The sequence below is a fragment of the Nematolebias whitei genome, chromosome 5 (genome assembly GCF_014905685.2).
Source record: "Nematolebias whitei isolate Nwh7 chromosome 5, NemWhi1, whole genome shotgun sequence".
In the NCBI taxonomy this organism is placed as follows: Eukaryota; Metazoa; Chordata; class Actinopteri; order Cyprinodontiformes; family Rivulidae; genus Nematolebias; species Nematolebias whitei.
Window position 1 is genome coordinate 14,300,722 of NC_056502.1, and position 27,508 is coordinate 14,328,229.

At 39.3% G+C, this 27,508-nt stretch overlaps 2 protein-coding genes across 3 annotated transcripts in view; one reads left to right on the plus strand and one right to left on the minus strand.

The window, feature by feature from the left end:
* Positions 1-3,537, minus strand: part of si:ch73-22o12.1 (nectin-2) — a 118,390-nt gene extending 114,853 nt beyond the window's left edge. For both annotated transcript variants that reach the window (XM_037676213.1, XM_037676212.1), the window contains exon 1: positions 3,337-3,537. In XM_037676213.1, coding sequence (XP_037532141.1) covers positions 3,337-3,409 — 73 coding nt within the window. In that variant the 5' untranslated portion in view covers positions 3,410-3,537. The remainder of the gene's footprint in view (positions 1-3,336) is intronic.
* A 6,533-nt stretch (positions 3,538-10,070) lies between these two features.
* Positions 10,071-26,419, plus strand: g6fl (g6f-like). The gene is made up of 11 exons (XM_037676594.1): positions 10,071-10,176; positions 10,478-10,810; positions 14,429-14,692; positions 15,066-15,101; positions 15,366-15,698; positions 18,581-18,835; positions 24,284-24,406; positions 24,600-24,673; positions 25,754-25,780; positions 26,065-26,111; positions 26,398-26,419. The coding sequence occupies exons 1-11, from the start codon at positions 10,071-10,073 to the stop codon at positions 26,417-26,419; spliced, it is 1,620 nt and encodes a 539-aa protein (XP_037532522.1).
* Positions 26,420-27,508: the final 1,089 nt, after the last annotated feature.

Consider the following 27,508-nt stretch of genomic DNA (forward strand, 5'->3'; position numbering starts at 1 on the left):
CACAAATATATTAAACACTGGTTTTTACACAAGTGGAGAAGTAGCCTCCCCCCCCCCCCCCCCCCCCTAAACTCGCATGTCTACAAGTTTCTTGGGCGGCTACCAGCCAGCCACCCCCTGCACACATGGAGCTTACTCAGCCTTAAAGACAATGATGCCACAGCGTCATACCCCCCGCTTAAAAACTCCCCCTAACGCAGTCCCACCCTTCTCCCAATAAAAACATCTCCATGGTGATGGGCCAAGTTTTTCTGACCCACATCTATGCACCGGAGTAGGGGAGTGGGGGTGGTATTACAATGTAATTTCAGTGCTTAAGCTGCAAGCCCACCTGCCTACTTTGATTATACTGATTTTATATAATAACAGTACAGAAATATTACAGAGGACAACCCTAATTGAAAACCAATATATTCTATATTGGAGTTTGTATTAAAATTTGAGTTATATCAAACTGCAAACTACGCTGAGCATAAAACAATATATATCTTGTTTTAAAATTTAGGATGAGATGGAAGTGGTTATTGACAAAAAAAACAAATGTAAAAAAAGAAAAAAGCTGCAAACTTTTTTTAACTTGTATAACATCACAATGACCCAAAACTTGGAAGTTTGAAAACTCCGGTGGATAATAAAAACTAAAATCTGCTTCCTGTTTGTCCAGGGTGATTCTTCCACTCTCTGGTGCTCATAAATATGTAAAAATCTTATTTTCTTTTATTCCTTTTTTTTATTATTATTTACACCGATGGCATTTCAGGTACTCTTGGACAAAACCTGTTCAATGCATGAGGACCTAAAAATGTGGCTTCTTTAACAAAAGAAGATTAAAAACCAACTCAAGCAAATAAAATTATTAAAACACATGCAGATCACCCCATTAAAAAGAAGAAAAAAAAAAAAAAAAAAAAACACTCCGTAGCTTTGCCAGTTAGATCGAGTCCTACATTCTTGCCCCAATTACACCAGAAAACAAATAGCTGGCCTGGAGAGACAAAAGAAAGCGATGAACTGGTTTTATGCCACACACACAAATATGCTAATTCAACCACATGCCAGGAATATTTGGCCTTTTTTTAAAGGGCTAGTCGGGTTATTTTTCATGTGACGTTCTGTCAAATAGGTATCAATAGTTAGTACATTATCAGCTGTAACATCAGGCAGAGTAGAGAATGGAGAAAAGAGTGGAAGTCTTCATTGAGGCTAGGCTAACGGCTAGCCAAGCAAGGGCCTATTTTAGGCTCAACAACGCTTCCAAAAAGGTCACACTGGTGTGAAAAAACGCTACATTAAACCTTTAAGCTGTGCATAACAATGTTTGTGGTTGTTTTCTCAACCCAACATCATCAGTGTCACTACGCTAATTCATCTGTGCTAAGCGTCGATGTCAGTTATTAAAGGTGGACACTGACAATGCATCTACACCTTCTGTTGTTCCAATCTGAACTAAAGTGTCTGTCTGTTGGGTGCGACCTTGCGTTTTTGGAACCACTGTCTCAAAATGAAAGTTACGCCTACAAACCTTCTCAACCATTTATCACTAGGGGTGCACCGATTACAGTTGTCTGGCCGATCACGATCTCTAAAAAGCCTGACTTGCCGATTCTGATTTTTGTCGATCCCGATTTTGTTTTATAAGCGACACTGTCAGGTGTTACAAGGTCAAAACGTACCTTCAATTTTCCAAACTTATTTTATTGAAAAACATAACCTTGAACAATATCCTAGAAACAATACAAACTTGTTTTAACTGGCCACGAGGTAGTGCTCAAATATAAATGAAGTTTTGACAATTGTTAAAACTACAAAAAAAATAAAAAAATCTGTAAAATTGGTTTCTCATGAACGTATCGGCCGATCTCTCAAAATTAAGGAAATATGTGCAGATACATCGGCCGGACGATTTATCGGTGCACCCCTAACTAAAAATAGAAAGTACACTTCAGAGATACTTTTTTCAGTTGGTAATTTTGATTTCTGTAGCTTTTGCTGCTGTATGTTCCCATGTACATTTTTTTTTTGTACATTCATTTTCAATTGGGACCTGGAAAAAAGTGCCATGTTACAGTATGGTTGACCGTGTGATGGCCTCATAGTCAGGAATATGTTCCATTTGTTTCCATTGAAAGTTGGGACTTAAATCAGACATCAGTACATCTTGATGGTCCAGTCAGTCCAAAGGTTTACTCAAGTCCTGGTGGGCTGTGACATTCAGCATCTTCTCAGTGTCACATGGTCTACAGAGGTGTCCATCCTGGTCTTCGGGGGCTACTATCCTGCATGATTTTGAAGTTTCTTTGCATACATTTCTTTGCAAACATACCCAATTTGAATAAATGGGTTATAATAAAATGTGCACGCTTCTGCAGAACTTGAAGTAAATCACTTAATGAGGTGTGTTGGAGCAGCAGGGAAACGTGCAGTAAAACATGTAGGATAGGAGGCCCTCGAGGACCAGAACTGGACTCGCCTGGTCTAAGGTCGGCACAAGTTCACGGTGCAATGATCAGTTGAGAAAACAAACATTAAAAGCAGAGTCACACAAACGTGTAGCCGTTTCATATCAGCTGATGTAGCGTCCTATCAGTATGCCACGTTTTGAGGAAGAGTTGTTATAATACAATGGAACTTCCTTTAGTAGCCTGGACAAGGTTTTTGCTTTTGGCGCTTACCATTGATGTGACAGTTCAAAAAGATACAATTGATATGAAAGATCATCCCTCTAAAAATGAACGCACTGTCCCTTTAAATGGCAAAGGGGTGATTGGGTTTCTTTACCTGTAAGCTACCTGAGCTGAAGGTGGAAGATCACCTGAATAATACATTTAGGAGCCAAAGAAGCAGGACTGATCTGTCACTTTGGAATAATAGTTACTAATTTATTTCATTTGGAGCTTTCCTCATTTTCTCTCAACAGATGATGTGTAGTGAAGGGGTAAGGGGTGAGGATTTGATGGAAACAGACTCTCAGCTGTTTTGAAGCGCAGCAGGTTTTTCAGCAGTTCACCTGTTCCAGAGCCACACCTTAGGGAAACAGAATGGCGTTGAGTCACCCACCGAAACTCGGGTCACTGACCGAAAAGTCCAGAAGAATCTAGAAAGCCAGTATCAGTGACACCAAAGTCTCTCAAATAACATTTTAAGAGATATTTAGAAGAAACAAGGCGGAAAACCTCGAGCTTAAATCACCTGCCGAGCTTCCGTCCTGCCAACAACCTGACAGGTGTTTTTATTTCATTTATCTCGGTTTATTTTAACTCAAAAGACCTCAAAGGGTACTACTTTTATTTTTACAGAACAGAACCGTGTCCAGACTTAAAACAAATAGTTTCTTACCGTGTTGGCGAAGTATCGACGCAGCAAAGCAGAGCAGCAGTCCCAACATTTTTGTTCCGACATCTTTCGCCATTATGCTCCACAAAGTCTCTCCGGAAATAAATTTGAAAATTGAAGCGAACCCTCCCGCTGGACAAGACTTGGAGTCACTCAGTAACCAAAACAAAAAGAAAACAAACCAAAAAAAAAAGAGGGTAGAAGAGAAAAAACTTGTTTTTTTTTTATTATTATCTCTTCCGAGCGGACGAGAGAAAAAGAGTCGAGTCCTTTCTGTGAGTTTAAATCACGCAAGAAGAAAAATCCTCGTTAATTCGTCGTGGCAGCACACAGGTGAGTGCACGTCCCCTCCTCAGCTGCTGCTCGGGGTGTAATGCGGCGTCTCCGCTCCAGCAACTAGTCCCTGTAAAGTGTGAGAGCGCGCGACGATCAGAGCGTGGGACTGACCGCGCCGCGGTGATGTCATCAGGAAGATGAGAGAGAGAGAGCCGTCCCGAAAACCAATTAGGGGACAAGAGGACCAGGAGGAGGAGGAAGGATCACAAAACAACTTGTTGAAATTGACTTTATTTATCTCTTTTCTTAGAGGGCACAACTTCCAGCTGGAGCGCAACTAACCAGCAGGTGTTGAGTCAAACCAAAGCGCACCCAGCCAAATATGATTCCGATTGGCCTCGTGGGGCTTTTTGCAATCTGCTCATCGGATGAGAGTGAACTCCTCGGAACATCTCACTGAAGAGTGATTTCTCTTCCAAGAGCAATAAGCAGCAGCTCGATCAATTCAGCTCACTTTGAGGTAGGACCTGTCAGTAAATCAAGCATCGTTTCATATTGATCCTCTGACACGTGTCAACTCAGATTTTGCTCTCAAACCACCTTGACACGCACATAAATAAATGAAATATAATTCAAAGAAAACAAGAAGGGAAAACCCGAACTTTGTGAGGATGTGCGCGCAAACAGATGATTCTTGCGCCCCCTGCTGCTCGTTTTCCCTCACTCCTGTGATTTCCATAATACTAAAAATCAATAAACATTCATTAAGGAGTCTCAAAATACAAATCCAGAGGCAGTCAGCAAAATGAAATCAAAAGCAAACAGCTTCCTGCTCCTGCAACTGTGTGCAGGCAGACTAATGATGATGATTGTTTTTTCCTTCTCAAGATACCTTCAAATTCATTTTGCCTCCTGAAAGCAGGGTGCCCACTCACATGGCAAAGGAATTATCTGCTTTAGGTCTAATCCTTATGCCCGAGTGTTTTACAGCCAATGTAATTACATCTCCATAAGTCCCACAGTTTAATGTGCTGTCTGCTTCCTTCTCTTCTGCTCGCTTCCTCTCCGCTTCCTATTTGCGGGGCTGTTTTTCTGAGGTGCAACCACTGATGATAATCAGGGGTCAATAATTCTGCAGATTAAGAGTTGGCGAGTTTTCTTCTGGACTTGTTGGCCTGAGAACGAGGAGTGCGAATCTTAACGTTCTTCGCCCACCCGTGGAGTGTGAGGCAACTATTTGACTGAAACATCTGTTTGTGTTTTTATTGGCAAACACTCTTTTCGCAGGAATGTTAATATTTTTGCTGCCGCTCTATACTGCTGAGAAATGAAGGCACGTTGCAGATTAAAACCCTAACGTCTTCAAAGGAACGTACGTCACCCGCGGCCTTTCATGCCAGAGTTTCAGACCGAGTTCATCTCAACATGAGAAATGACAGAAATTACTCGTTTTGGTTCAACCACACAAATGACTTTATGGATCTAGTGCAATATTGTAAGATGTGTTAGCCCTCAGAATATGTGTTGAAGATGACTCTCAGCTACTACCACACCTAGTTTTAGCCATTTTTGTAGTAGTTAACATAATTTAGCTGTGGTGGGCATCTTAAATTGGCTTGCCTTCATCCATCCATTATTTTCCACTTGTTGCAGAGTCAGGAGGGAGGCGCAGACATCTCCTTCTACAACCTAATCGTCCAGCTGTTCTGTCCCTAACCCGGGGATGAATCTCAACAACTACCACGCCAAATTACATATCAGTATTTGGAAAACTGGTTGAGTTGTAGCCATTTTTCTATTTACTTAGCTGTGGCGGCCATCTTGAATGATGATGACTACAAAACATAATCAGTTGTACCTGCAGATGTACAACCAATGATTATCTAAGAGTTTCATTAAAATCCATACAACTAATTTTGCTTACACTATAGATAAACATACGCAAATACATTGTTGTCTTGTGTTTAGTGGTGGGTGATAGTCAAAGTGTGCACCTACCCGCCACCACCACCAGTACGACTAAATTGAATCCATTCATAGCAGGATAAGGAGCTTTATATACAGAGTGGCCTCCGAATACAGAGGATTTCATTCTTTCTCCTCATGTATTTTTCATACCCGTAGCAGATTGACCTTCACACTTTCTTATTTCTTGCTACCACCCATTTTGCTCATACTGCACCTCATCATGCACCCCTTTAACTGCTCCTTCATTTGCACTTCCGCCCTCCTGCTCCTCTTCCCATGTCATTCAATTTTCCCCGTCCACTCGCCCTTCACTCCTTCCTGCTGCTCGTCCTCGTGCTCTCCGGGGGTCTGTGGCAGCGATAATGAAGCGGATAGTTAACAGATATTAGCTCATTGCTGGTGGATTCATTACAGAGCTATGGCTTATGGTGATTATTTACCCATAAAGGAGGGGGAGTGGAGGGGGAGGGGGGCACAGGATCATGCTCTCTATCAGCAGCCACAGGCTTTTTTTTCTGGTCACACTGTGTCCCTTCTCCTGAAACAACCTCTCCTCTCTCCCAGTTTTCTCATTTGCCTTAGCACCTCTCCTTTCACATTTTTCGCCCTCTCCCTGCTCTCCTCTACATTTGTGTCGCTTTACTTTCCTTGTCATTAGACACCCACAATACATTTTCACGTTCTCTCCTTCTCTATCGCTTCTCTCCGCCCCCATACCCCCAGTAGTAATTATGAAAAAATCTGTAATGGTGCTCAGAGGAGCTGATAATACCTTTAGCTTAATTAAAGACATTTATGGGATGTAAAGACATGCAGCCCAGGGGTTTGAGTACCCACATCAACCCCTAACTCTTCATGTCTTTGATTTTTCATCTCTCAATTTTTCCTGCTCTCTGTTTGAGTTATCTTTTTCTCGGTTTCACACACATTATGATACGCACGTGACGTGGCTATTTATCTATTTTTAATTTATTTTTCCGAGGGTTGGAAGTTCTTTTAAGTCTTAAGTTGTCCAGAACTATGGTATCATGGTCATGTTCAGCTTTCTATGATGTGTTTCAGCGTCGCTTTTCTGCTACATTTGTCTTAAGTAGACGAAAATAAAGGTTTATTACACAAATCTGACAAAACGGTACGCATACATTCACTGAAATCATCATCATCATGATGAAAATGCAAGTCTTTTGAACTGCCAGTGCGTCATAACTCCAGCATGGCATGTGCACTAATACAAGAGGCAGCTCTCATTAGATTAACCAACTCACAGCACAATTTGAAGGGAAAAAAGCATCCTGGGAGCTCAGTAATTGTAAATTTCTTACTGTCGTTATTGCACTACCATCTGTATGCTATTTTCCACCACATCACCATCTGCACATGGCATTTTTAATTGCACCACCATCTGTAGATTGGGTTTTAGTTGTTCAGATTTTTTTTTTTAAATTAAAAACTGTATCCTGTGTGCAATATGTAACGCCTTGTGCTCACATTGCAGTCAGAAAGTTGGTTTCAAAAACAACCCAGGAATCACCGAAGGAAAGCAGAATGAGATTATTTGTGTCAAAGTAAGTTTTACGTTAAAACTGCACAAACTGCATTTTCTGAGGGGATACTGTGAAGACTGTGCTTGTACTTGCTAAAGAAGTTGAAACTGAATTGTTAAAACTAAAAGAAGCAAAACACACGCTAAAAATAGCAAAACACTTAGAAAAGCTAAATTTAGCAAATGGCTAGCTAAAAAAAATACAAAAGCAAAAATGTTAGTTAAAAGTACAAAATGGTAAAGTATCAGAAGCTAAACATAGTAAAATGCTAATTAAGGCTAAAAGTAGTGGCATGGCTACAAACGAAAAGTAGCAAAAGGCTGGGCACAAGCTGAAAGTTGCAAAAGTACAGCTAAAAGCTAAAGTATCATGCAGAAGAAGGGTAGCTAAACCCGTAAAACGCAAGGTAAAAGCTATAAGCAGCAAAAGGCTAGCTGCAAGCTGAAAGCAGCCAAAAGCTAGTAAAACGTTAAAGGTAGCAAATGGCTAACTATAAGCCAAAAGTAGTAAAAAGGTTTCTAAAAAACAGAAAAGCATCTAAAACTAAAAGAAGAAAAGAAAAAATAGAGCAAATATGTTGCAGCAGATTTTAGAGTGAACTTTTTTTAAAGAGATTAAAGAGATCTCAATGTTTTTCATGAAGAAAATATTTATAAATCAAGGTAAAAATTATGAAGGATAAAAGTTACAGAAACAAAATTTGTTGCGCCCATCTCCCGAACAAGCTAAATATATAAATAGCTAAAATAGTAAAAGTAGAAGACTTCCAAAAGTTTTCTGTAAAAAACAAACAGGTAGACAACTTTGTGAATGCTAGAGCAACATTCACAGTTAAGGCTTCTGTTTCTGAACAAACTCAGACTGACAGGTAACAACGTGGAACAAAGAAAAAGCATCTCAAGGAAAGTTTAGTCGTCAGATGAGATATTTATTGAGTTGTTTGGCCACAATGAAAAGAACCACGTCAGGAGGAATGAAGGTGATGCTGTCAGCCACCAGAAACCTGAAAGCAGTTAGTGTGTAACTGTGTGTAACTGTGTGTAACTGTTAGTGGTGCTGGGTCTGCAGTGGTTCTGCGTCCAGTGGAAATTGAAAAAAGAAACAGTTGTGTTTTGACCGGACAGCAGCCTTAATGAAAAAGTCACAGATGGTTCAGGAATGATTAAAGCCACTTTTGAAACATCCTTCCAAAGTTCCTAGTTCCTAGTTCTCGACCTTTTTGAAAACGTGTGAGCTGTCGACCAATCAATTTGACAACTCTTTGCCAATTTCACTAAGAAAAGTGGTTAAATAGAGAACTCAGAGGTTTTTTTGCAGACCTCTATAACATCAAAGTGCAACGTCCCTGAAAACACTCCACCGTGTTCAGATGCAACTTTTCATTTTATGTGAAATTTAATTTAAAAAAAACAAAACGCTGAACCAAATTGAAACTTGTGCGCATTATTCATCATTTTTACTTTTTTATTGCAAACGTATTCTGCAATTGTTCTCATAATGATTGTATGGAAATGCAACACTGGATATGTATTAGTATCAGGCTCATGCACGCACACACGACTGGAATGATGACAGGCTTTTCCTGCTGATTATAACAGTGTTTCTAGGCCTCACATCCTGTTGAGCTCTGAGATGTTCAGCAGAACTTGTTAACATGTCAGTCAGGAACCCCAGTAGGATCCAGAAAAATACTTTGTGTTCTGAGGAGAAACTTAGAAAGGTCACAGTGTTATAGAGAGAAAACTGGTGCGCTGAGACATTTTCTTTTATTTTCATTAAATGTGTGATGGAGTCGGGGTTCATCCTTTTGTTTCTTGCTTTTTCCTTTGCAACAAATTCCACTCGCATTGAGATCACAGGTATGTTTCCTCAAGAAATATATTTTAAACTACTATTTTTTTTTTTACCTTTAAGCTTGAAATATTTATGTATCAGCCACATAAAATACGCATAAAAATGAGTCATGTATCAAGAGCGATAATTTACATCCGTGTTGATATTTGATCATGTTTATAGCTGTGTTTCATCAAGTTAGGGATGAGTTTAAGGACAGCTTGTTTTCCTGTAATTTATGATCTGCTGCTATCAGCCACATGTTAGTATTTCACATCAGGCTTAGAGACAAACAGAATCAAAAGAAAAAATGTGCAGCAAACGTAGACATTTTTATTTCTAGTTATTTCAATTTTAGATAACAAGATGCTCAGAATGTCAGTTTTAGTGGCAAAAAAAATCAGGAAGTTATTCCCAAAAATGTATTTTTTACTACGAAAGTGATTATAGACACTGTTTTAAAAAAAAAGGAGGGTGGGTAATTATTTATTATTTTCCTTTGAGCTCAAAGTATTGTGTCAAGCTACATGTAAATCATAAAACTCAATTTTCTGTCAGTGGGGTTTACAATTCACCACGTTGATTCACCTCAGCTAAAATAAAACACTGTGAACCAGAAAACTGAGCCTAATTTATTGTGTTTTTTCAAACCGGAAGTAGGTTGACCTATAATAAAATTCTTACACTTTCATTTATTTAAGTTATAGTTATTGAGGCTCACTTGCAAGTGTTTGCACATTGTGTTTTGATAATGGCTCTATTATAAGTTAATCATTTGTTTAAATTGTGTACATGTCATGTGGTAAATTTTTTAATTACAGCTTGTATTCTAGGTTGTGAGCAGAATTTCATTGCCCATCTCATTTGTATCAACCAAAGCAGCAACTTAAATCAAGCTTTTGAAATAAAGACAAGCCAATCTGGACCAAATTTTCTATAATTATTATAAATCATTTGCATGTTTTTTTAAGCTTGGGTGTGCTTTCTATCACAGATCTGCATGTACAGTAACATGCAGCTCTATTGAGCTTGACAAATAAGAGACTCCCATGACAACTCTATCGTTATTTAGAGAAAATTTATTATTTATTTCACCTTTTTTTTAACACATTGAAAATGCAAGTGACAGGACTGACTGCAAGCCAAGCAGAAAATCTGAGAAACCCCCATAAACATAGTCCTTTTGGAGATGCTGCTCACCAACAAGTTGCTAGCAGTCTCAGTGAGATACTCTGCACAACAAGCAATAAACTGTACATTAAAAAAGTAGGAAATATTATTTGAAATATACAATTTTTTATATATGGCCTTTAGTTTTGACTGTTTTGACTGCAGATGCTTAGTTGTGTCTTTTAAACACATTTAACAAAGACTATTTGTGAACCTTTCCTCAATAAAACCAATTAAAAAAAAACATCTTTAAATTGTTGAGCATGTTTGGACCTTTGGTCACAATTAATTAAATCTTGTTTCAAGAATTCATCCATAAATGGACGCATGACTTTTCCTCTTCTCTTTCGTAGACCAACACGATGTTGTGCTGGTCGAAGAAAACTCACCGACTACTCTGGGCTGTGCCGGTCCAGCACTGAGAGGTGACAAATCTATTAACTGGATGGTGAAGTCAGGTGGTGTGGGTGAGTGGAAACTTATTTTCTCAGCCTGTGAAAGGAAGAAGTTCTCCGGAGGAGCCTCGAAGGAATCCATGCGAATGACGGACAGCAACTTTCAAGGCACTGGGGATTTCTCACTGTTCCTCTCACCCAAAGTGGAGGACGGTGGTCTCTACTTGTGTCTTATAAAGCACCAGGAGAGGAAACTGAAGGAGAAGACCTTCCTCCTAGCAGTCCTAAAAGGTAGAAAAATAATGGGTTAAACCGTCTGTGAGAGGCTGTGCGCTATAGAAACCCCACAAGTGCTTAAATCAATTTATTTAAAGCATATCCTCAGCAATGTTTGTTTACTGGTTGATGTAAAATGACTTTTTGACAATTTTTTTTTGTTGTTGTTGTTGCCAGAAATCATTTTCAATCAATTATCTGAGAATAACCTCCAAGAATAATTCTTTATTTGAACACAATTTTTGTTCAGTAGATGAAAAATGCTCCCCATTCAATAACACACTTTTGAGAGGAAGGAGGATTTTAGATAATTTTGAATTCACTGCTGTTTTATTGTTTTGTTCTTTCTTACTGATCTTTTCTAAGTTAAAAAAATCACTGCTCGTTCTCATGCACCCAATTATAAAGAGTTATATAACTAATAGCTGGTGATTTGCTTTGCAAAATGAGAACCTGCAAAAAAAAAATAATAATAATCTTTGCCCCAAGCACATGTAACCGTTTCATCCTGCACTGATTATAATGACTAAGTTCATGTAGAAAAGTTTAGGCCTTCATTTAACCAGGAAATAAGACTCTTGAGACTAAAAACCTTTTTCACAAGAAAGTTCAGTGAAGGCCAAAAATGTATGTACGTACACAAAACCAAAAATACTAAAATACACATCACGTGTAATCAAAAATAAGACAAGATACCCCAAAAATACATCAAGCTGAACTCATCACTGCAGCAGTGAAATGTTAAAAAATGTGTTTGTATTATCGTGGTGAGAACTTTTTCTTCCTTTTGCTATTTTACAATTCAACAGCAGGCTCCTTCAGAAATAAATCCTACCGTAAATTATCTTTTTTTTTAATGCATATTTATGAAGTTGAAAGATAAACAGCACATTTTCACTCAGCTCCAAACTCACGTCTTTGTCTGCTGCACCTTTATTACTTAAAATCTGTGTTTTGGTGCTTGTGCGTGAAATTACTCCGATTTATATATGATGGAATATTATACACATCAACTTTTAAAGTTGTTACTGAAAGGCCACTTGTTTGTTACAAAAAAAAATCTAACTTCAAAAAATGATTTCTGCCTCAAGCACACCTCTTACGCTGATTGCCGTGGTAACTTCGGAAGGTTACTTGTGTATTTTATCAGTTATTTTGTTTGAGTTTGACTCCTGAACATTTCACTGAGAAATGTTGGATTATTTTACTTTACAGATACGTGTGGCCTTTTAGGGGGAGTGGTGGTGCAGAGGCTAGAGAAGCAAACCTCTGATCGGAAGGTCATGGATTCAAATCTCCTTCTGACCATAACATCAAAATGTGGGTTGGTCGGTGGACGCACGCGTCTGAGTAAAGGGGCAGAAGATCGGAGCTGCTTCTGCCTGCATTCTGCATTATTCAAACACGGGCCCTGCTCTGACATGTTGGATATTTTGTGATCTCACAAAATCGGGTCGTCAGCCGCACGCGTTCGCTGAGTGCAGCAGCTGAATGAACGTCCATTTGGGCTGATGGATCGCTGGCAGTAGTCCATCTGAAGCTTAACTGAACTTTTTACCTTTATCAAGGCAGGTCAGTGCACTGTTAAATGACCACGTGCGGCTGGTGAAGTTGTCGCAAGCCATGTGCCATATAATTGGATCGTCAACCGCGTGCGTCCACTGACACAATCAATAGCCCAACACCAATCCGGCCCACACATTAAGTACATTATTATGGCCCAGCCCTAATCCGGGTCGAGCGGGGCCAGGCTCCGGGTTCGGGTAAGAAATGACAGCTCTACCCAGGTGCTCTAGATGGCAGTCCTCCACACAGAGCTCAGTAGCTCAGTGCTCTACGGTTGCATCGGGAAAGGCATTCGGTGTGGAACAATAACCAAACCCTCTTGCGAGTTTGCTCGCTGTGGTGAACCTGAAGGGAGCAACCGAAAGAAGAGAAAAAAAATATGTGTGAATTTGGTAAATGAATTGAAAGTTGGGTGGTTTTAAACACTTGATGGTTGCTGGACCCAAGAGTGCCAACAGCTGGCAGGTTAATCCCAAAATATTTGATAGATGAAAACAATAAGACAGATGTAACCCCCCCCCCCCCCCCCCCCCCCCCCCCCCCCCATGACTGAAACTGAATCTAGACACGAGGAACCAAAACTTAGGTTCTGACAAAAAATTAGTAAAACAGGGAGTTTTGTTACACTGGTGAGTGATAGAGAACAGGTGGGGGGGATGGATGATGGTCAGCAGGTGTTAGTGGTCAGAGGAGTTGAGGGAACTTACTGGCAGGGAACATGGATACAGTGAATACAAACTAAACTGATCATAGTTATGATTCATGTTCCTGGATTGTTTTCATTTCGTGCCTGGACTGTCTCTAGGAATGATTTTTCTTCTCTTCTTACCCAGGACTACTCAGTCACTTAACCGTGCTCACCTGTGCCTGTCTAATATTCACCTGTGCACTTCACGATATAATCTCCTTCCAGTCACAGCATGGCTGCCAGATTATCTGAAGCCTCATGCAGACGAAATCCAGCATTTTCAAAGCTCAAGTCAAGTCATTGTGATCACGACCCTGTTTCTGCTTTCTGATCCCCTGCGCTTCGTCGGCACCTGACTGGTTTTTCTTATGGACTCTGATTGAATGTTTTGACCCACGCCTGACTTCTGACTCCTCTCTGCCTGCTGGATTTTTACCTGTCTATCAGTGGATCCTATGTTAACCATGCCAGGAATGTTTCTCCTTCCTCGCTTCCTTTGTAGCTCACGGATCTCCCTAGGGTTTTTTCCCATCATATCTGTAGGAACCACTGACAGTTTGGTCTATCCTGATCTGAACAGGATTGTGCTACCTGCCACTTCTCAGTTACTCATTCATCTCGCTCCGCTTCAGATCTGCACACGGTTCCTGCAATCCCGCGTTCAGCGCTGCAGTATTCCTAAAATAAATTCTATAAATCACATCATTCTGTGTGTTGGCTGGATTTTTGGGTCCAAAGAATCCAGTAATCATAAATACTGGCACAATCGACAAACTCTGAAAAACAAGGAACGGAGAAAAGCTAACTGGTTAAAAAGTAAAAAATGAATAAATAAAAACACCAAGAATCACACAAACGGTGACTTAATCATGTAACGGACTATGTTTGTGTGTGTTAGCAAAATATCTCACCAACCAAACACAATTCAAGTTAGCTGCCACAGATAATCAACCTTAGTCAAATGCAAAAAATGGCTATAAATTAGTAATTTTAAGACATTTAGTGAAAATTTTGTGTAGTAACAGTCAACAGCAGCACATCTCAGGATTTTTGTTCAATTTGATTTCGCCTTTTGGTGTAAGATTTAATTAAGATGGTCACCACAATTAATAAGCCTTGCAAACCTAACAAATGGTTATATCACAGTTACATTTACAGGCACTGAGCTCAAAGTTTTCTTGTTATCCTTAACGCATACCCAAATCTCTTATTGCACAAGATCTTAATTTAAATTTTTTGCATGTTATTCAATTTAATTTAAGATGGTTGAGCTTTAATATTTTATCTTTTTAAATGCATTTTTTTAATCCAAAGTTAACGATTTAGTTAATTTACTCAATAGCATAATTTATTTTCTGTAACCTTTTATATTTTTCTAGTCAGCTTCTACCCAGATGCGCCCGTCCCTCAGAACAGCATCTTGCGGCTCTTTGGCCGAGTTACACCTGACAACGCCGTTTCCAAAATCACCTGGACGGCACCTGGCGGCCTTTCCTTGAAGACTGAGAAGAAGCCCAACACGGGCACAGTGACCAAACTGCCACAGGTCCAGAAAAGTGACGGCGGGATTTACATCTGTAGCGTTTACCCCCAGGGAAACGGCACCAACGTGTTGGCTATAAATGTGAACGTGACTGTTGATGGTGAGGCTGGAGGAAAAGATATATACTATATATATATATATATATATGTATATATATATATATATATATATATATATATATATAGAAGCACTGAGGAACAGAATGCAATTGTTGTTGTTTTTGCTCATGATGTGAGTGGGCATCAAAGCCAGAAACTTCAGCAGAAGCATTATTTATTCAAGAGTCCTGCAGCTACTTTTCTTTAAAGTATTTACTTTTATAGACCAGTTTTGAGATTCAAAAGCTTATTGTAGATCTGCACTGAAATTCAGCTTGTCCTCCTGTGAATATTACAGTTGCTACATTTATGCATTATTCATTATTTGTTCCTCTCTTTTCCATTTTTGTTTTTTGCTCTTCTTCTCTCACACAGCTGACAAAGTGGCCTCATTCGTCAGTGCAAAACACGGTAAGTCATTTTCAAATCAGCAGTCTGAAAGTCTTTTGTCAGCAACTTGCTAATCAGGTGGAGCATAAGGTCAGAGGTCTCCCTCAGCATATAAAAACTTAATCCACATTGCTGCAGAAAATCTTCCTCGGTCTTCATTACTGCTTTGCTATTCTGTTGACTCTCTGTTTTAACCTCACTCTGTACTTATTATTTTTTTGTGCTGATAAATCGGTTTTCCGTGCACTGTAATGTCTTCACACCCATCTCCATCTCTGCCTGCAGACCACATGATCCACACTGGCGTTCAGGCTCTAAAATCCATCCCTCTGACTTGTCCCAGTGTCCAGGGAGACTTTGTCCAGCTGTACTGGATTCCCCCAAAATTCAACAAACAAAACAGTATAATGAAGCTAGTGCACAATTACGACCGATGGAGGGTTTCCACGCAGAAGGAAAGTAAGAGAATCCGGCTGGCTGGTCCACCCTACAGCGCAAAGACTGGGAGCTTCTCCTTCCTTCTGACCCCTGACCTATCAGATGGTGGCGTCTACATCTGTAAAGTTTATCTCAATGACAACGTCTTCAACCAGAGTACAACGCTCATCGTGCTGAAAGGTAAAAATAAAAAGCATGAAAGACGTAGAGCAAAACTAGAAAGTAGGTGTTTAAAGCCTTTTAAGTTGTATTATGTTAAATGATGTGGAGGATGTCTACAAAACACTGGGTGTCAGATTTTATGAATGACAAACAAAGGAAGCAATATAAATCTTGTGTGGCCTTTGTCTTGGCAATGTTAAATGTATTCTGGCTTGTCCACGTGATCTTTACCAAACTGCAGACGAGCAGCAATGTTCTTTTTGGAGAGCAGTGGCTTTCTCCGTGCAACCCTGTCATGCACACCATTGTTGTTCAGTGTTCTCCCGATGGTGGACTCATGAACATTAACATCAGTCAATGTGAGATAGACCTTCAGCTGCTTAGAATTTACCCTGGGGTCCTTGGTGACCTCGCTGACTATTCCACGCCTTGTTCTTGGTGTGATCTTTGTTGGTCGACCACTCCTAGGGGAGGTTAACAATGGTCTTGAATTTCCTCAATCTGTACACAATCTGTCTGACTGTGGATTGGTGGAGTCCAAACTCTTTACAGATGGTTTTGTAACTTTTTTCAGCCCGATGAGCATCAACAACTCTTTTTCTGAGGTCCTCAGAAATCTCATTTGTACCTGCCATGAATGACATGTTCCTGCACTTCCACAAACATGTTGTGAAGAGCAAACTTTGATAGATCCCTGTTCTTTAATTCATACAGGGTGCCCACTCACACCTGATTATCCCATTGATTGAAAACACTTGACTCTAATTTTACCTTCAAATAAACAGCTAATCCTAGAGGTTCACACACTTTTGCCACACACAAATATTTAATACTGGGTCGGGTCATTTTCCTCAATAAATAAATGACCAAGTATAATTCAACAAAGTTCAGTCAGGTGATCTGGATGTTTTTTTAGACTGGATTATTGAGCATGAACTTTGTTGTTTTGGCTGCCTCAGAAGAGTCGATGGAGGAGCGGGAGCACCACAGAAACCATTATATCACCAGCAAACTGGTTGGTCCACTATGTGGGTTTGCTGCTTGTGGGACTCAGTTTGTTGTGGCTCCTCAGACTGATGACGTCCTTTGGATGAAGGACAAAACGTCTCAACAAGAAAAAAAAAAAGAAAAAAAAACAGACCGTCCAGATGACCTGACTGAGCTTTGTTAGATTTTCTATCTAGATTATTGAGCATGAACTTTGTAGACCAAGTATAAAATTTTTGTCTCATTTGTTTAACTGCGTTTTCTTTATCTACTTTTAGGACTTGTGAGAAATTCTGATGATATTTTAGGTCATACTTGTGCAGAAATATAGAAAATTCAAAAGGGTTCACAAACTCAGAAGCACCACTATATATATACATATATATATATTATACATATATGTGTATATATATATATATATATATATATATATATATATATATGTGTGTGTGTGTGTGTGTGTGTGTGTGTGTATGTATGTATGTATGTATGTATGTATGTATAAAATATTTTAAATGCATATAGAATTTTTTATAATTTTTTTAGATGGTTACCAGTAAAACAAAAAAACATATTTAAAGCAGTCAATGCACAATGATTTCACTGCTCAAAACATGGTTAAAATATATATAAATATTTTCAAATTTTCAAATATAATACTAATATTTAACCATTTTTACTGCAGCTCACCCCTGCTTTAAGTTTTTTAATTAACCTTCCTCGTCACTCGGGATAAAGACACAGTGATCACAGGCAGATTATTTATCCTCTTACAGTATTTACTTTCTGCAGCAGGTGACAGAGCACATATTCCCCCAAAATGCCCACTTCTTCTGTTAAAGTCTCTTCAGGGTAGTTAAAAATCAACCATGGAGGTAATTATGTTTAGAGACACCACCCTGACACCTGAGTACCTGTCTCTGGAGGTATTTCAGCAATCATTTACCCTCCTGAACTGTCCTTGAGTGAGACATTAAATTCTTTCAGGCTTTAGTGCCTCATTCACCGACTCTGGCTGAGGAAAATAAATATGAGAAAATTTCCCCGAGCCATGGCGAAAATGTCACAATATTAAATGAAAACGAGACTCTATTGCTCCTGAAAGAGAACATTATTCCATTCATGAATTTTAAGACAAAGAAAATCAAGCTCAGCACCTGTTGATTTTTAGGAGTGTGCCTTTAGGGGTTTTTCCCACCCCCTTTTTTGCACACGCACACACAGAAAAACACAACAACACACATACAACAGCCTGTCATTCTGGCCTTGGAAGGCTTTACTAATCACAGCTCCACTGGCATCCATCACCGCTGCCCAGACATGACCGGTCGATCTGTCACTGCCACCCTGCTTCACATGTCTGCGCCCATTACACATCGCTCACACACCTCTGCCCACTCACCAATCATGTGACGCATATATTTTTACCCCGCCTCGTTATAAGTGTCATTATGTGTGATTATGCCTGCTGCCCCCACACCGAGGCCATGGGTGGCCCGTGCTGATCGCACTAATCAAGGCTGAAGTGTGTGTTTTTATGCGTGTGTGAGGTTGGGATCTGCAGAGCTTGATTACACCCAGATGGATTCTCATTACTGTTTGATGAGACACCGAGCATCAGTCACAGCCAACTAATGCATTAGCAGTAAATCACTTTAATGAATACATATTATTTTGACCCTTCTCTGAATTGTTCTTTGTTTTTTTTTCTATCCCCTTTTCTCTCATTACTCTCTATCTGTTCTTGACCTTTTCTAAATTCACACACTACCCTTTAACTCACTTTCTCGTTTCGTCTCACTCCCTTTTCTACCCCTCCTGACTGGGTTTCCTCCCTAACTCATCCTTCTTTTTAACCGTTTCTCTTTTTATTGTTCACATTTCCCTTCCCGTTTTTTCTCTTTCTTGTGCAGTTCGAATCAGAAAGTACTCCTCCAAGCAGGAGTTAATATGCCAGTACTCAGAGGTGTCCCAGGTTCAAAGGATGGTGTGGGAACACCACAATAAGAGCAGGGAACTGAAGTTGAATTCTGGGGGCCCTGGCATCATCAGCACCACCCTGCCCTTACCCATCACCTCCAATGTAACAGGGAACTACACCTGCATCCTGCAGCTGAAGAATGGCATCATCATCAGGGCAGATCAAGTTATCACACTGCCCCCCAAAGGTGAGAGAGAGGGGGATGTTTTGTTTTTAAAAAAAATGTAATGTTGTGAATGTTGACAGCTTTATTGACAGTAGGCCTACTGTTTTTATAGATTGGTGTTGTTTTTATGGTTTTTACAATCCAACTACTTTTACATACTTTGCTATTTTATCTATTCGTACATCAAAACATTTGCCATTCATGAGATGAGTGTTGTGGTATGACCTCTGGGTTTTGTAACATTTTTACTTTGCATAATATTTAAGTTTATTTATAAATATGTTTTTCATGGAAATACATTAAAATTCCTTCGAAAACATTGCTTTCTTTGAAATCTGCTTCAGCATACTTTGCTTTGGCATTTTTATGCTTTTTTTTTTTTTTTAGCTTTTAGCACCTATAACCTCAGTTTAGCTTTTAGTAAGCTTTTAGTTTCTAGCTACCATCCTGCTACTGTTAGCTTTTAATAATAATAATAATAAGAAGAAGAATGCATTTTATTTGAAGGCGCCTTACAAATCACTCAAGGTCACTGAACAAGAAATACAAAGGTAAAAACAATAAAACAACAAAATACAGATATCAATAAAATCAAACACAATTAATGGTCAAGTACATAATGACATTAAACTGAATAAGCAAATTTGAAAAAGTGAGTTTTAAGGTCAGATTTAAATGAGGGCAGAGAATGAGAATTACTGATGTGCTGTGGAAGAGAGTTCCAGAGAGAGGGGCTTTGCGGAAGAAGGCTCTGGATCCCATGGTTGTCATGCGGGCAGGAGGTATAACAAGAGCGATGGATGGGGAGGAGCGACGACTTCGGGCGGGTGTGTAATGGCAAAAAAGATCAGTGAGGTACAGCGGTGCCAAGTTATGGAGCGCTTTGAAAGTGAGGAGGAGAATCTTAAAGTCAATGCCATATTTTATGGGTAACCAGTGAAGATGTTTCAGGGGTGATGTGTTCCTTCGACGTAGTTCTGGGGATGATCTGGGCAGCTGTGTTTTGGACAAGCTGAAGTTTATGGATGATTTTGAGAGGAAGATCTGAGAGGAGGGAGTTACAGTAGTATAATCAAGAGATGACTAGAGCATTGATAAGGATGGCTGTGCTGATGGGGGTAAGAAATGAACAGAGACGGTTGATGTTGCGAAGATGAAAATATGCAGACCGAGTAATGTTATTGACATGTGATTCAAAAGATAAAGTGCTATCAAGGAGGACACCCAGACTCTTAGCTGTAGGGGAGGGAGAAACTGTGGAATCATCAACTTTAATTGTGAACATGTTACATTTAGATCAGGTAAACTTGGTGCCAACAAGGAGAAACTCTGTTTTCTTTGAGTTCAGTTTAAGAAAGTTTTGATTAAACCATAATTTGATTTCACAGAGGCAGTCCGAAAGGAAGGGTGGTGTTGGGCTTGGTGGAGAAGTAGAGCTGGGTCTCATCTGCATAGCAGTGAAAATTAATACCATTTTTTTTTTAAAGATAAGGCCAAGTGGAAGAAGATAAATGATAAATAGGAGTGGACCAAGAACTGAACCCTGCGGTACACCTGCAATGACTGGGGAGGACTGTGACTTTTAGCCAACCTTTGGATTTTTTAGTTTTTGGCCAAACGTTTACTGTTTTTAAGCTTGCATTTTAAAATTTACTACTTTTAGCTTTTAGTCAGCCTGTTGATACCTGCTTGATTTTGTTTTGGCAAGCTATTTGATACTTTTAGCTAAAATTTAGCTACTTTTAGCTAATCCTTTCTAGTTTAACATTAGGCTTTGTTTTGCTACTTTTAGCTTGTAGGTACCATTTTGTTACATTTAGCTTTTAACTACACTTAATTTCAAGTTTTAGCTAGTTTTTGCTGCATTTAGCTTTTAGCTAAAGTTTTGCTTCTTTTTAGCTTTCAGCTAGTGTTCTGTTTCTTTTAGCAATTTTATCTTCTATATCAATTACAGCAGAGTCATTTAGCGCTGCGTTCACTGCCTTATCATGAGTTTTAAAATGCACTTTTTTGCTTCTTTTAGATCAAATGTTTTTAATTAGCAGGAAGGGAGCAGACTTCCTGTCTACTTGGTCGGAATAATGAACCATGAGTGGGAATAATTCTCGAATGTGTGCTCCATGAAGCAGTCTGTGGTGTAAAAATGCCCACCACAGGTCAGTTCAGCTGCCAGAGAGCTTCTGCTTTAAAAATGTGAACGTCCCTGACGGATACCATATGTTGAGCTGACTTTGTGTAGCTCAAAGGGTCAAAGGTCAACATTTCTGCATAACACAAACTTGAGATAATATGCAATAGCTTAACTTGTTCCATGTTTATTTCAGTACTTTATATAAAAAAAGAAGATCCTGCACAGCCTTTACTGAAATATAAATAAATATATAAGCTGTCCTTTATTTCCTCCACCCTTACCCGGCTAATATGAGAATATAATAAGATGGGACCTTAGGACATCTCTCCTCACAAAATCTAAATTATTCAGGTTTATTGTATTGGTGGCTGTGGGGGTAGCACAGGAGGATGTGACAGTTAAATGCATCCCTTAGCAAAGATGAGTTCACTCCCTGAACCCCTACACAATACAACACAACACAACACAACACAATACAACAGAGATTATTAGGATTGTAAAGCTTTTTAAAATATTGTACACAGGGAAATGTATAATAGAAGAAAATAGGAAAAGAGACATTCAGATGCTTCTTGATAGCAAAAGTTGATTTATTTGTAGTTAGTATTGTATTTGTCTGCGTTTTATGAGAAATTTAGAGCTGAATAGGATTTTCAACTAATGTGAGTGACCTACATAACACTGTTTAAAGTGTCAGACTGCACAAACACTGCAAATATGCAAGATGGCACAAAAATCTGCGGTTCATGATGAATAATACAATAAGCAGTGACAGGTGCGGGTTTATAAATAGTTGATTTTTGTTATCTAAAAAGTAAGCAAGGATAAAGATTTTTGTTTCTGATAGAAAACCAAAAACAACTTCTCATGGAAACCAAATGACAGAAAGCAAATATCACATTTATCTATTTTTGTATCTTTATGCACGATAAGCCAAATCTTAAAAAGTAGAGTTGTACAAGTTCAAATAACACCGCATAATGGATTTTTTCTTTTTTCTTTATTTTTTTTTTACTGATGGAGGTGTACAAAGAAGGCAAAATTGAAACCATCATTGCGCTCAGCAGCACACAAAACACTCCAAATGTCAGGAATTTTCTGCAATCATGTGCTAACCTCCGTTTGCCCATCCTTTGAAAAGCATTCAAGCAGTCCTACCGTCTGCGTCCGATCCATCTACTCTACAATTACCGTGATATAAATCACCCCCTACCTCATTTGAGATGGAATAGAAGAGTTGGGGAGAAATTGCAGAGAAGGCAGGGAGAAAAAAAAAATAAGAGGAAGAAACTGTGGGTATTTACTGTATGCTTCACTTCACTACTTTCAATTAACATAACACATGCATTAAAGCTGGCCTGGAGAAGACTGCAGGGCAGACCTGGGGTCAGCTCTCACCACCATATTCCATTAGCAGCCTCTACACATACTCGCCAATCAATTACACGTCAGGCAGCACATAATGACTGATCGTTTCGGAGTTGGCTAAAAGCTGTGACACCAAGGTTGCAGAGAGACTCGAGGGTCAGTCCTTTTCTAAATCTTTGCAAACATTTGGAGTGAGGCCTATAAGTCGCACCTTTTTGTCTAATTTGCATACCCTGCGACTTATATGCCGAAGCGACTTATTTATGGATTTTTTTCCCCCATATTTATAAACCAATTTTTAACTGAGATATGACCGTTTTCATTCATTCTGACATTGAAAATATTGAACACTGCCATTTTCAGCCACTAGATGGCACTCGAGTAGTATAACATGCCGTTGTGTCATGTAATAGGTAAAAGTGGCTATTAATTAATTACACAATCGGCTTGCCATACAAAGCCACCTTCATCCAGCTCCTAGCAACTGTCAAACCAGCTTCATTTCGCTGTGCCGCCCCAGCGAAATGAAGCTGATTTGACCACGGAAGTGCATTTATTAAGCAAAAGTTCAGCTGAGACACACCTTCGCTATAATGTCGAGCAAACAAATAATTGTTTTTAGGTGGTTATCTTGTTAAATTTTGAAGAAATGTGCAGCGTTCCTCCTTCCTGATTTCCTCCCTCTGTGCGCTCCCGGAGCACCGAGGCAGCGAATACTTCTGAAATGCAGCTGATTTGACCGTTAAAGTGCATTTGTTAAGGAAATGTTAGAATGAGACACACCTTTGCTATAATTTTGAGCAAAGAAAATAATTGTTTTTAAGTGTTAATCTTGTTAAAGTCCTCCCGTGCACGCTCCCGCCATTCGTCAGCCAATCGATGTTTTTCACAACACCGGCCCACATTTCCGGCTTGTCAGCAGTGATGTATAACAAACATGACGCGTCAACGGTGACGCATAATAGGTGTGACTTATACAGCAAGTGACATATTTATAGATTTTTCCAAATTATTAGACAGTTTTGGACAGATGTGATTTATAGGCTGGAAAATACGGTAGTTTGGCATCTGAAAATGACTTCTTCAAAAGTCATTTTAATTTTATTATGTTTCTTTCTTTTTTTTTGTTGTGTAATCCAAAGATCTCTACTAGGTCTGATTGCTTTGTGAGCAGACAGCAACAGAGCGCTTCCCATCTCACCCTTCAGGTGTTTTGCAAGACTGATGTCATCCTCACCATGCAAACAAGTTTTTTTTTTTTCTTTTTCACAAACGTGCACTCTTCCCACAAAATTTGCCTGGCACAACAGCCAACCTATAGTGCTCCTGTGTAATGTTTGTGATTTCCATCATGCCTGTTTCCTGCTCCACCTGTTTTGTTTTCTAATAAGACTGCACTGACTGCAGTTTGCATTGTTTGTGAGTTTGCCTGGAGGCAGTTTGATGCTGGAATCAAATGTCAGAGGAGCCAAAAAGAGAACATCTCTGGATTTTATCAGAAAATTACAGATGGAATGGTTAGGTTTTGTAAACACAACTTTGTTTGGAAGTGGAATTTCCTGTGATTTTGTGTCCAGGCTGTCTCTGTCTTTTTTCCTCCTCCCATCTAAATTAGCAGAAGCTTTGTCAGATCGATGTCTAAAAAGCTTTTGCGCAAGCATTTCTCACTGCCTGGGAAAGCACTCATTGTCTTTGACTGGCAGCAGAATGATGCAAATGCATGTAACACATTGGGAAAATTGCAACGGCAACGTCTCAAAATGCAGTTCGAAGTGTTCATACAGACACACGGTTGCTCCCCTGTTTTTGACCTGAACAGAAGAACAAATTGAACAAACACCGACAAGTTCCTGGACAGCCGTCATGTCATTTAACCGCAGACACTCATCGCTGAAGAGGTTTTACATTTGCACTTTTCTCAGAAACAATCATTCTTTTGTCCTTTTCACATTTTTTTCTTCCTTTTCTAGAGAGTGTCAGTGTCACCACCCCCTCTCGGATCCCTTCTCTCTCTGCTTTATTACTCCTGGTGCCCCTGGTTGCTGCAGCTGTCGGTGTGTTGCTATGGAGACAGAAACACATTTCTGATCGCGGTGAGTCTTTCGGCAATTTATTTTTTGACAGCTTTCCGTGTTCCGTCCGTCTTCAGCCCCTTTCGGCTGCCACTGAGTGATGTGGGCCATGACATCCTCTGGGGTTGTTGTAATGAATCTGCCCCTACTTCCTACATCTGCAGATGTGTGTTTGTGTGTGTGTATTTCTCTGTGACTCTCTTTCTGTACTCAGGTGTTGAGCAGTCACTGTCCGTCCGTTCAGGTGAAACTGAGAACCTCTATGAGAATCCTGAAGATCTCAGACAGGTGATAAACTCAGACATTTTTAATAACTTAAAGCAATAGTTCAGATCTAAATAAAGGGGGTTCACTGGAACAGTTATGAACAATTAACATCCTACCTGTTGTGCATGTCACTTTGAACTATTAGTTGCAAAGAGGAAAACTAATGGTTAGTCAAAGATTAGATAGATTGATGTTTAAAAATGACTACAATCTCAAAAAAGTTATACTGAGTCATTATTACCAGTCACTGAGGGCACTGAAGGTTGATTGTAGCGTTAGCAAACCATCTCATGAACCAGTTATTCCCAGAATGTAATTTACATCTATAACTGGAAAGCTTTTGTAGTCATCCCCATTCAAAATGGTCGTCACAGCTAAGAAATCTTAGCCAAGACAAAAATGGCTTGAACTCGTGTAATTTTACAGATATTACACTAAACTTAGCTGTTTGTAGCTGAGAGTCATCCTCAACACTTTCTCAGAGCGTTAATATTTACAAGATTTGATCAAAGTGTCCTTTGTCATCACAAAATTATTTAAGTTTACAACTCTAGCATGAAATGTGGCGGAGGATATTTGTTTCCTCCAGGTTAGCCACTAGTGCGCCAATCTGGTGTTGTCCTGAGATGTGCGCATCCCCTATAATAGACAACCAGCAAAAGAGAAACCAAGATCTTTTTGACAACATTTTTCATGAAACATTGCTTAAAACGATAAAAGTTAAGATGAAATTGGAGCAAAGCTGGTCGAAAAACAGCTGTCAAAAGTAAAAACACAGTTCGACACAACACAGGTGAAACTTTTTCTAAACTGAGGCTGTTCAAAAAGTTATCTTCAGCAGGTAAGATGTTAATTATTGAAAACCTGCCTACAGAACTCCACTTCAAAAGATTTGAACTATCCCTTTAATGTGCTCTGATGAATTCTCTTTTTTATCTCCTCTAGCCTCTTCCCATTGGGATTTAGCACTCTTCTTTGCTCCTATATTTGCTCACCACATGTTTTATGTTTTGCTTTTTATCTTCTGTTCATGTTTTTTTTCCTTTCTTGTCACTTGTTGTTCATTAAACTTGTTTTCTGTACTCTCCTCCTTCCCAGCAGGCTCCTCCCCAGGGTTCAGTCTACATGGTGAGTTATTGCGTATATGTATTTGTGTGAGGAGCTGTGTTAAATGCACCCACATCTCTCTTTCTCGTATCTTCCTTGAGCTGTCACGATACGTCTTCCTTCTCACTTACAGTCCTTCCCTATCAGCAGCCACCCTCACATTAGTGGTATTAACATATCAATCTCATTACACACCAGAGGGACATAAATTCAACCTCAGGACCTAAGTTTCTCCTTTGTATTGCCCAACCTAATCTTTTCTCAATCACTCAGTCTCCCTTGCCTATTTTCTTTTTTTATGTCAGGATTTGAAGCCAAGAGGAGAGAATGATGTCTACAAGGAACTGGAGCGGTAAGAGGAGAAAGTCTTGCATCACCTTTTGTGTGTGAAGCTGTGTTTGTGTGCTTACACTGTCACTTATCACATCCTTCTCACACTCACCAATCACGTTGGCCTGAACATCATTCTGACACTGTGGCAAAATATCACGCCATGCGCTGACAACCAGCGCTCCTTCGCCTGTGTGTTGTTGTTGCGTGGGCCGCCTGTGTTTGTGTTTAAGGAAGAATAAAAAAGATTGGGGGACGTGAGATTTCCTCTTTTTCTGAGCGAGTTTGTCTTTGTTCTCTGTTTTCAGATACGAGCAGTGTCAGGGCTGATCTCGTACTCACATCTCACCCTCATCCAGCTGTCACAGCCCCTCTCCTCACAGCTGCAGCAAAAGGCCTTTACAAACAACTGAATGTCAGAGTTGCAACATGAAGGAAACTTTAGAGTTTTAGGAAAATGCTTTTTTTTAAATATTTTTGGAAGTTATTGCTTTTTGCCACTTACACAAGCTCTAAAACTTAAATGTGTGGGTGTTAGAAATTGTCATTTTATTGCTTTACTTGGTATTTTAGTTTTATTTTTTAGCAAACATTTTATTGCTCACTTGTTTGCATTTATTTTATGTCTATACTCTAAATTTACAATAAACATTTTTCTTAACGCGATGTTTCTTACCAATGTGCAAATTATACTGTGTCACTTGTGGTGGATGGGTCAACTCTTTCATGTGAGTTCAAGTCCAAGTTGGGTTTATTTGTCATATGCAAGGTTAACACAAGGTTGACACAAGGTTGACACAAGGTTAACACAAGGTTAACACAAGGTTAACACAAGGTTGATACAAGGTTGACACAAGGTTATCACAAGGTTAACACAAGGTTGACACAAGGTTGACACAAGGTTGACACAAGGTTAACACAAGGTTAACACAAGGTTAACACAAGGTTATCACAAGGTTGACACAAGGTTAACACAAGGTTGACACAAGGTTAACACAAGGTTAACACAAGGTTGACACAAGGTTGACACAAGGTTGACACAAGGTTAACACAAGGTTAACACAAGGTTGACACAAGGTTAACACAAGGTTAACACAAGGTTGACACAAGGTTGACACAAGGTTAACACAAGGTTATCACAAGGTTGACACAAGGTTAACACAAGGTTAACAGTACAATGAAATGCTTAGGGTGAGAAGAACCGATTTGACTTGCTAAAAAAAATCAAAGAACAATCAAACAAGAAATACTTAAGCATGCAATAAGGGTACAAAAATAAAGTACCAAAAAAAGTGAAAAAGTATTTATAATATTTGCAAGGTCCTAAAGCGAGAGTGTAAATAACAACATGGTAGAATATAACGGTGCAAGCAGGATAAATTTGAAATAATAAGTATTTCAAGGTAGATAAGCTAAAAT

Coding starts and splice junctions, on each gene's coding strand:
- g6fl (XM_037676594.1), top strand. CDS start 10,071: ATGCAAGTGACAGGACTGACTGCAAGCCAAGCAGAAAATCTGAGAAAC. Junction 24,674..25,753: donor ATCCTGAAGATCTCAGACAG/GTGATAAACTCA, acceptor CCTTCCCAGCAG/GCTCCTCCCCAGGGTTCAGT. Junction 25,781..26,064: donor CCCAGGGTTCAGTCTACATG/GTGAGTTATTGC, acceptor TTTTTATGTCAG/GATTTGAAGCCAAGAGGAGA.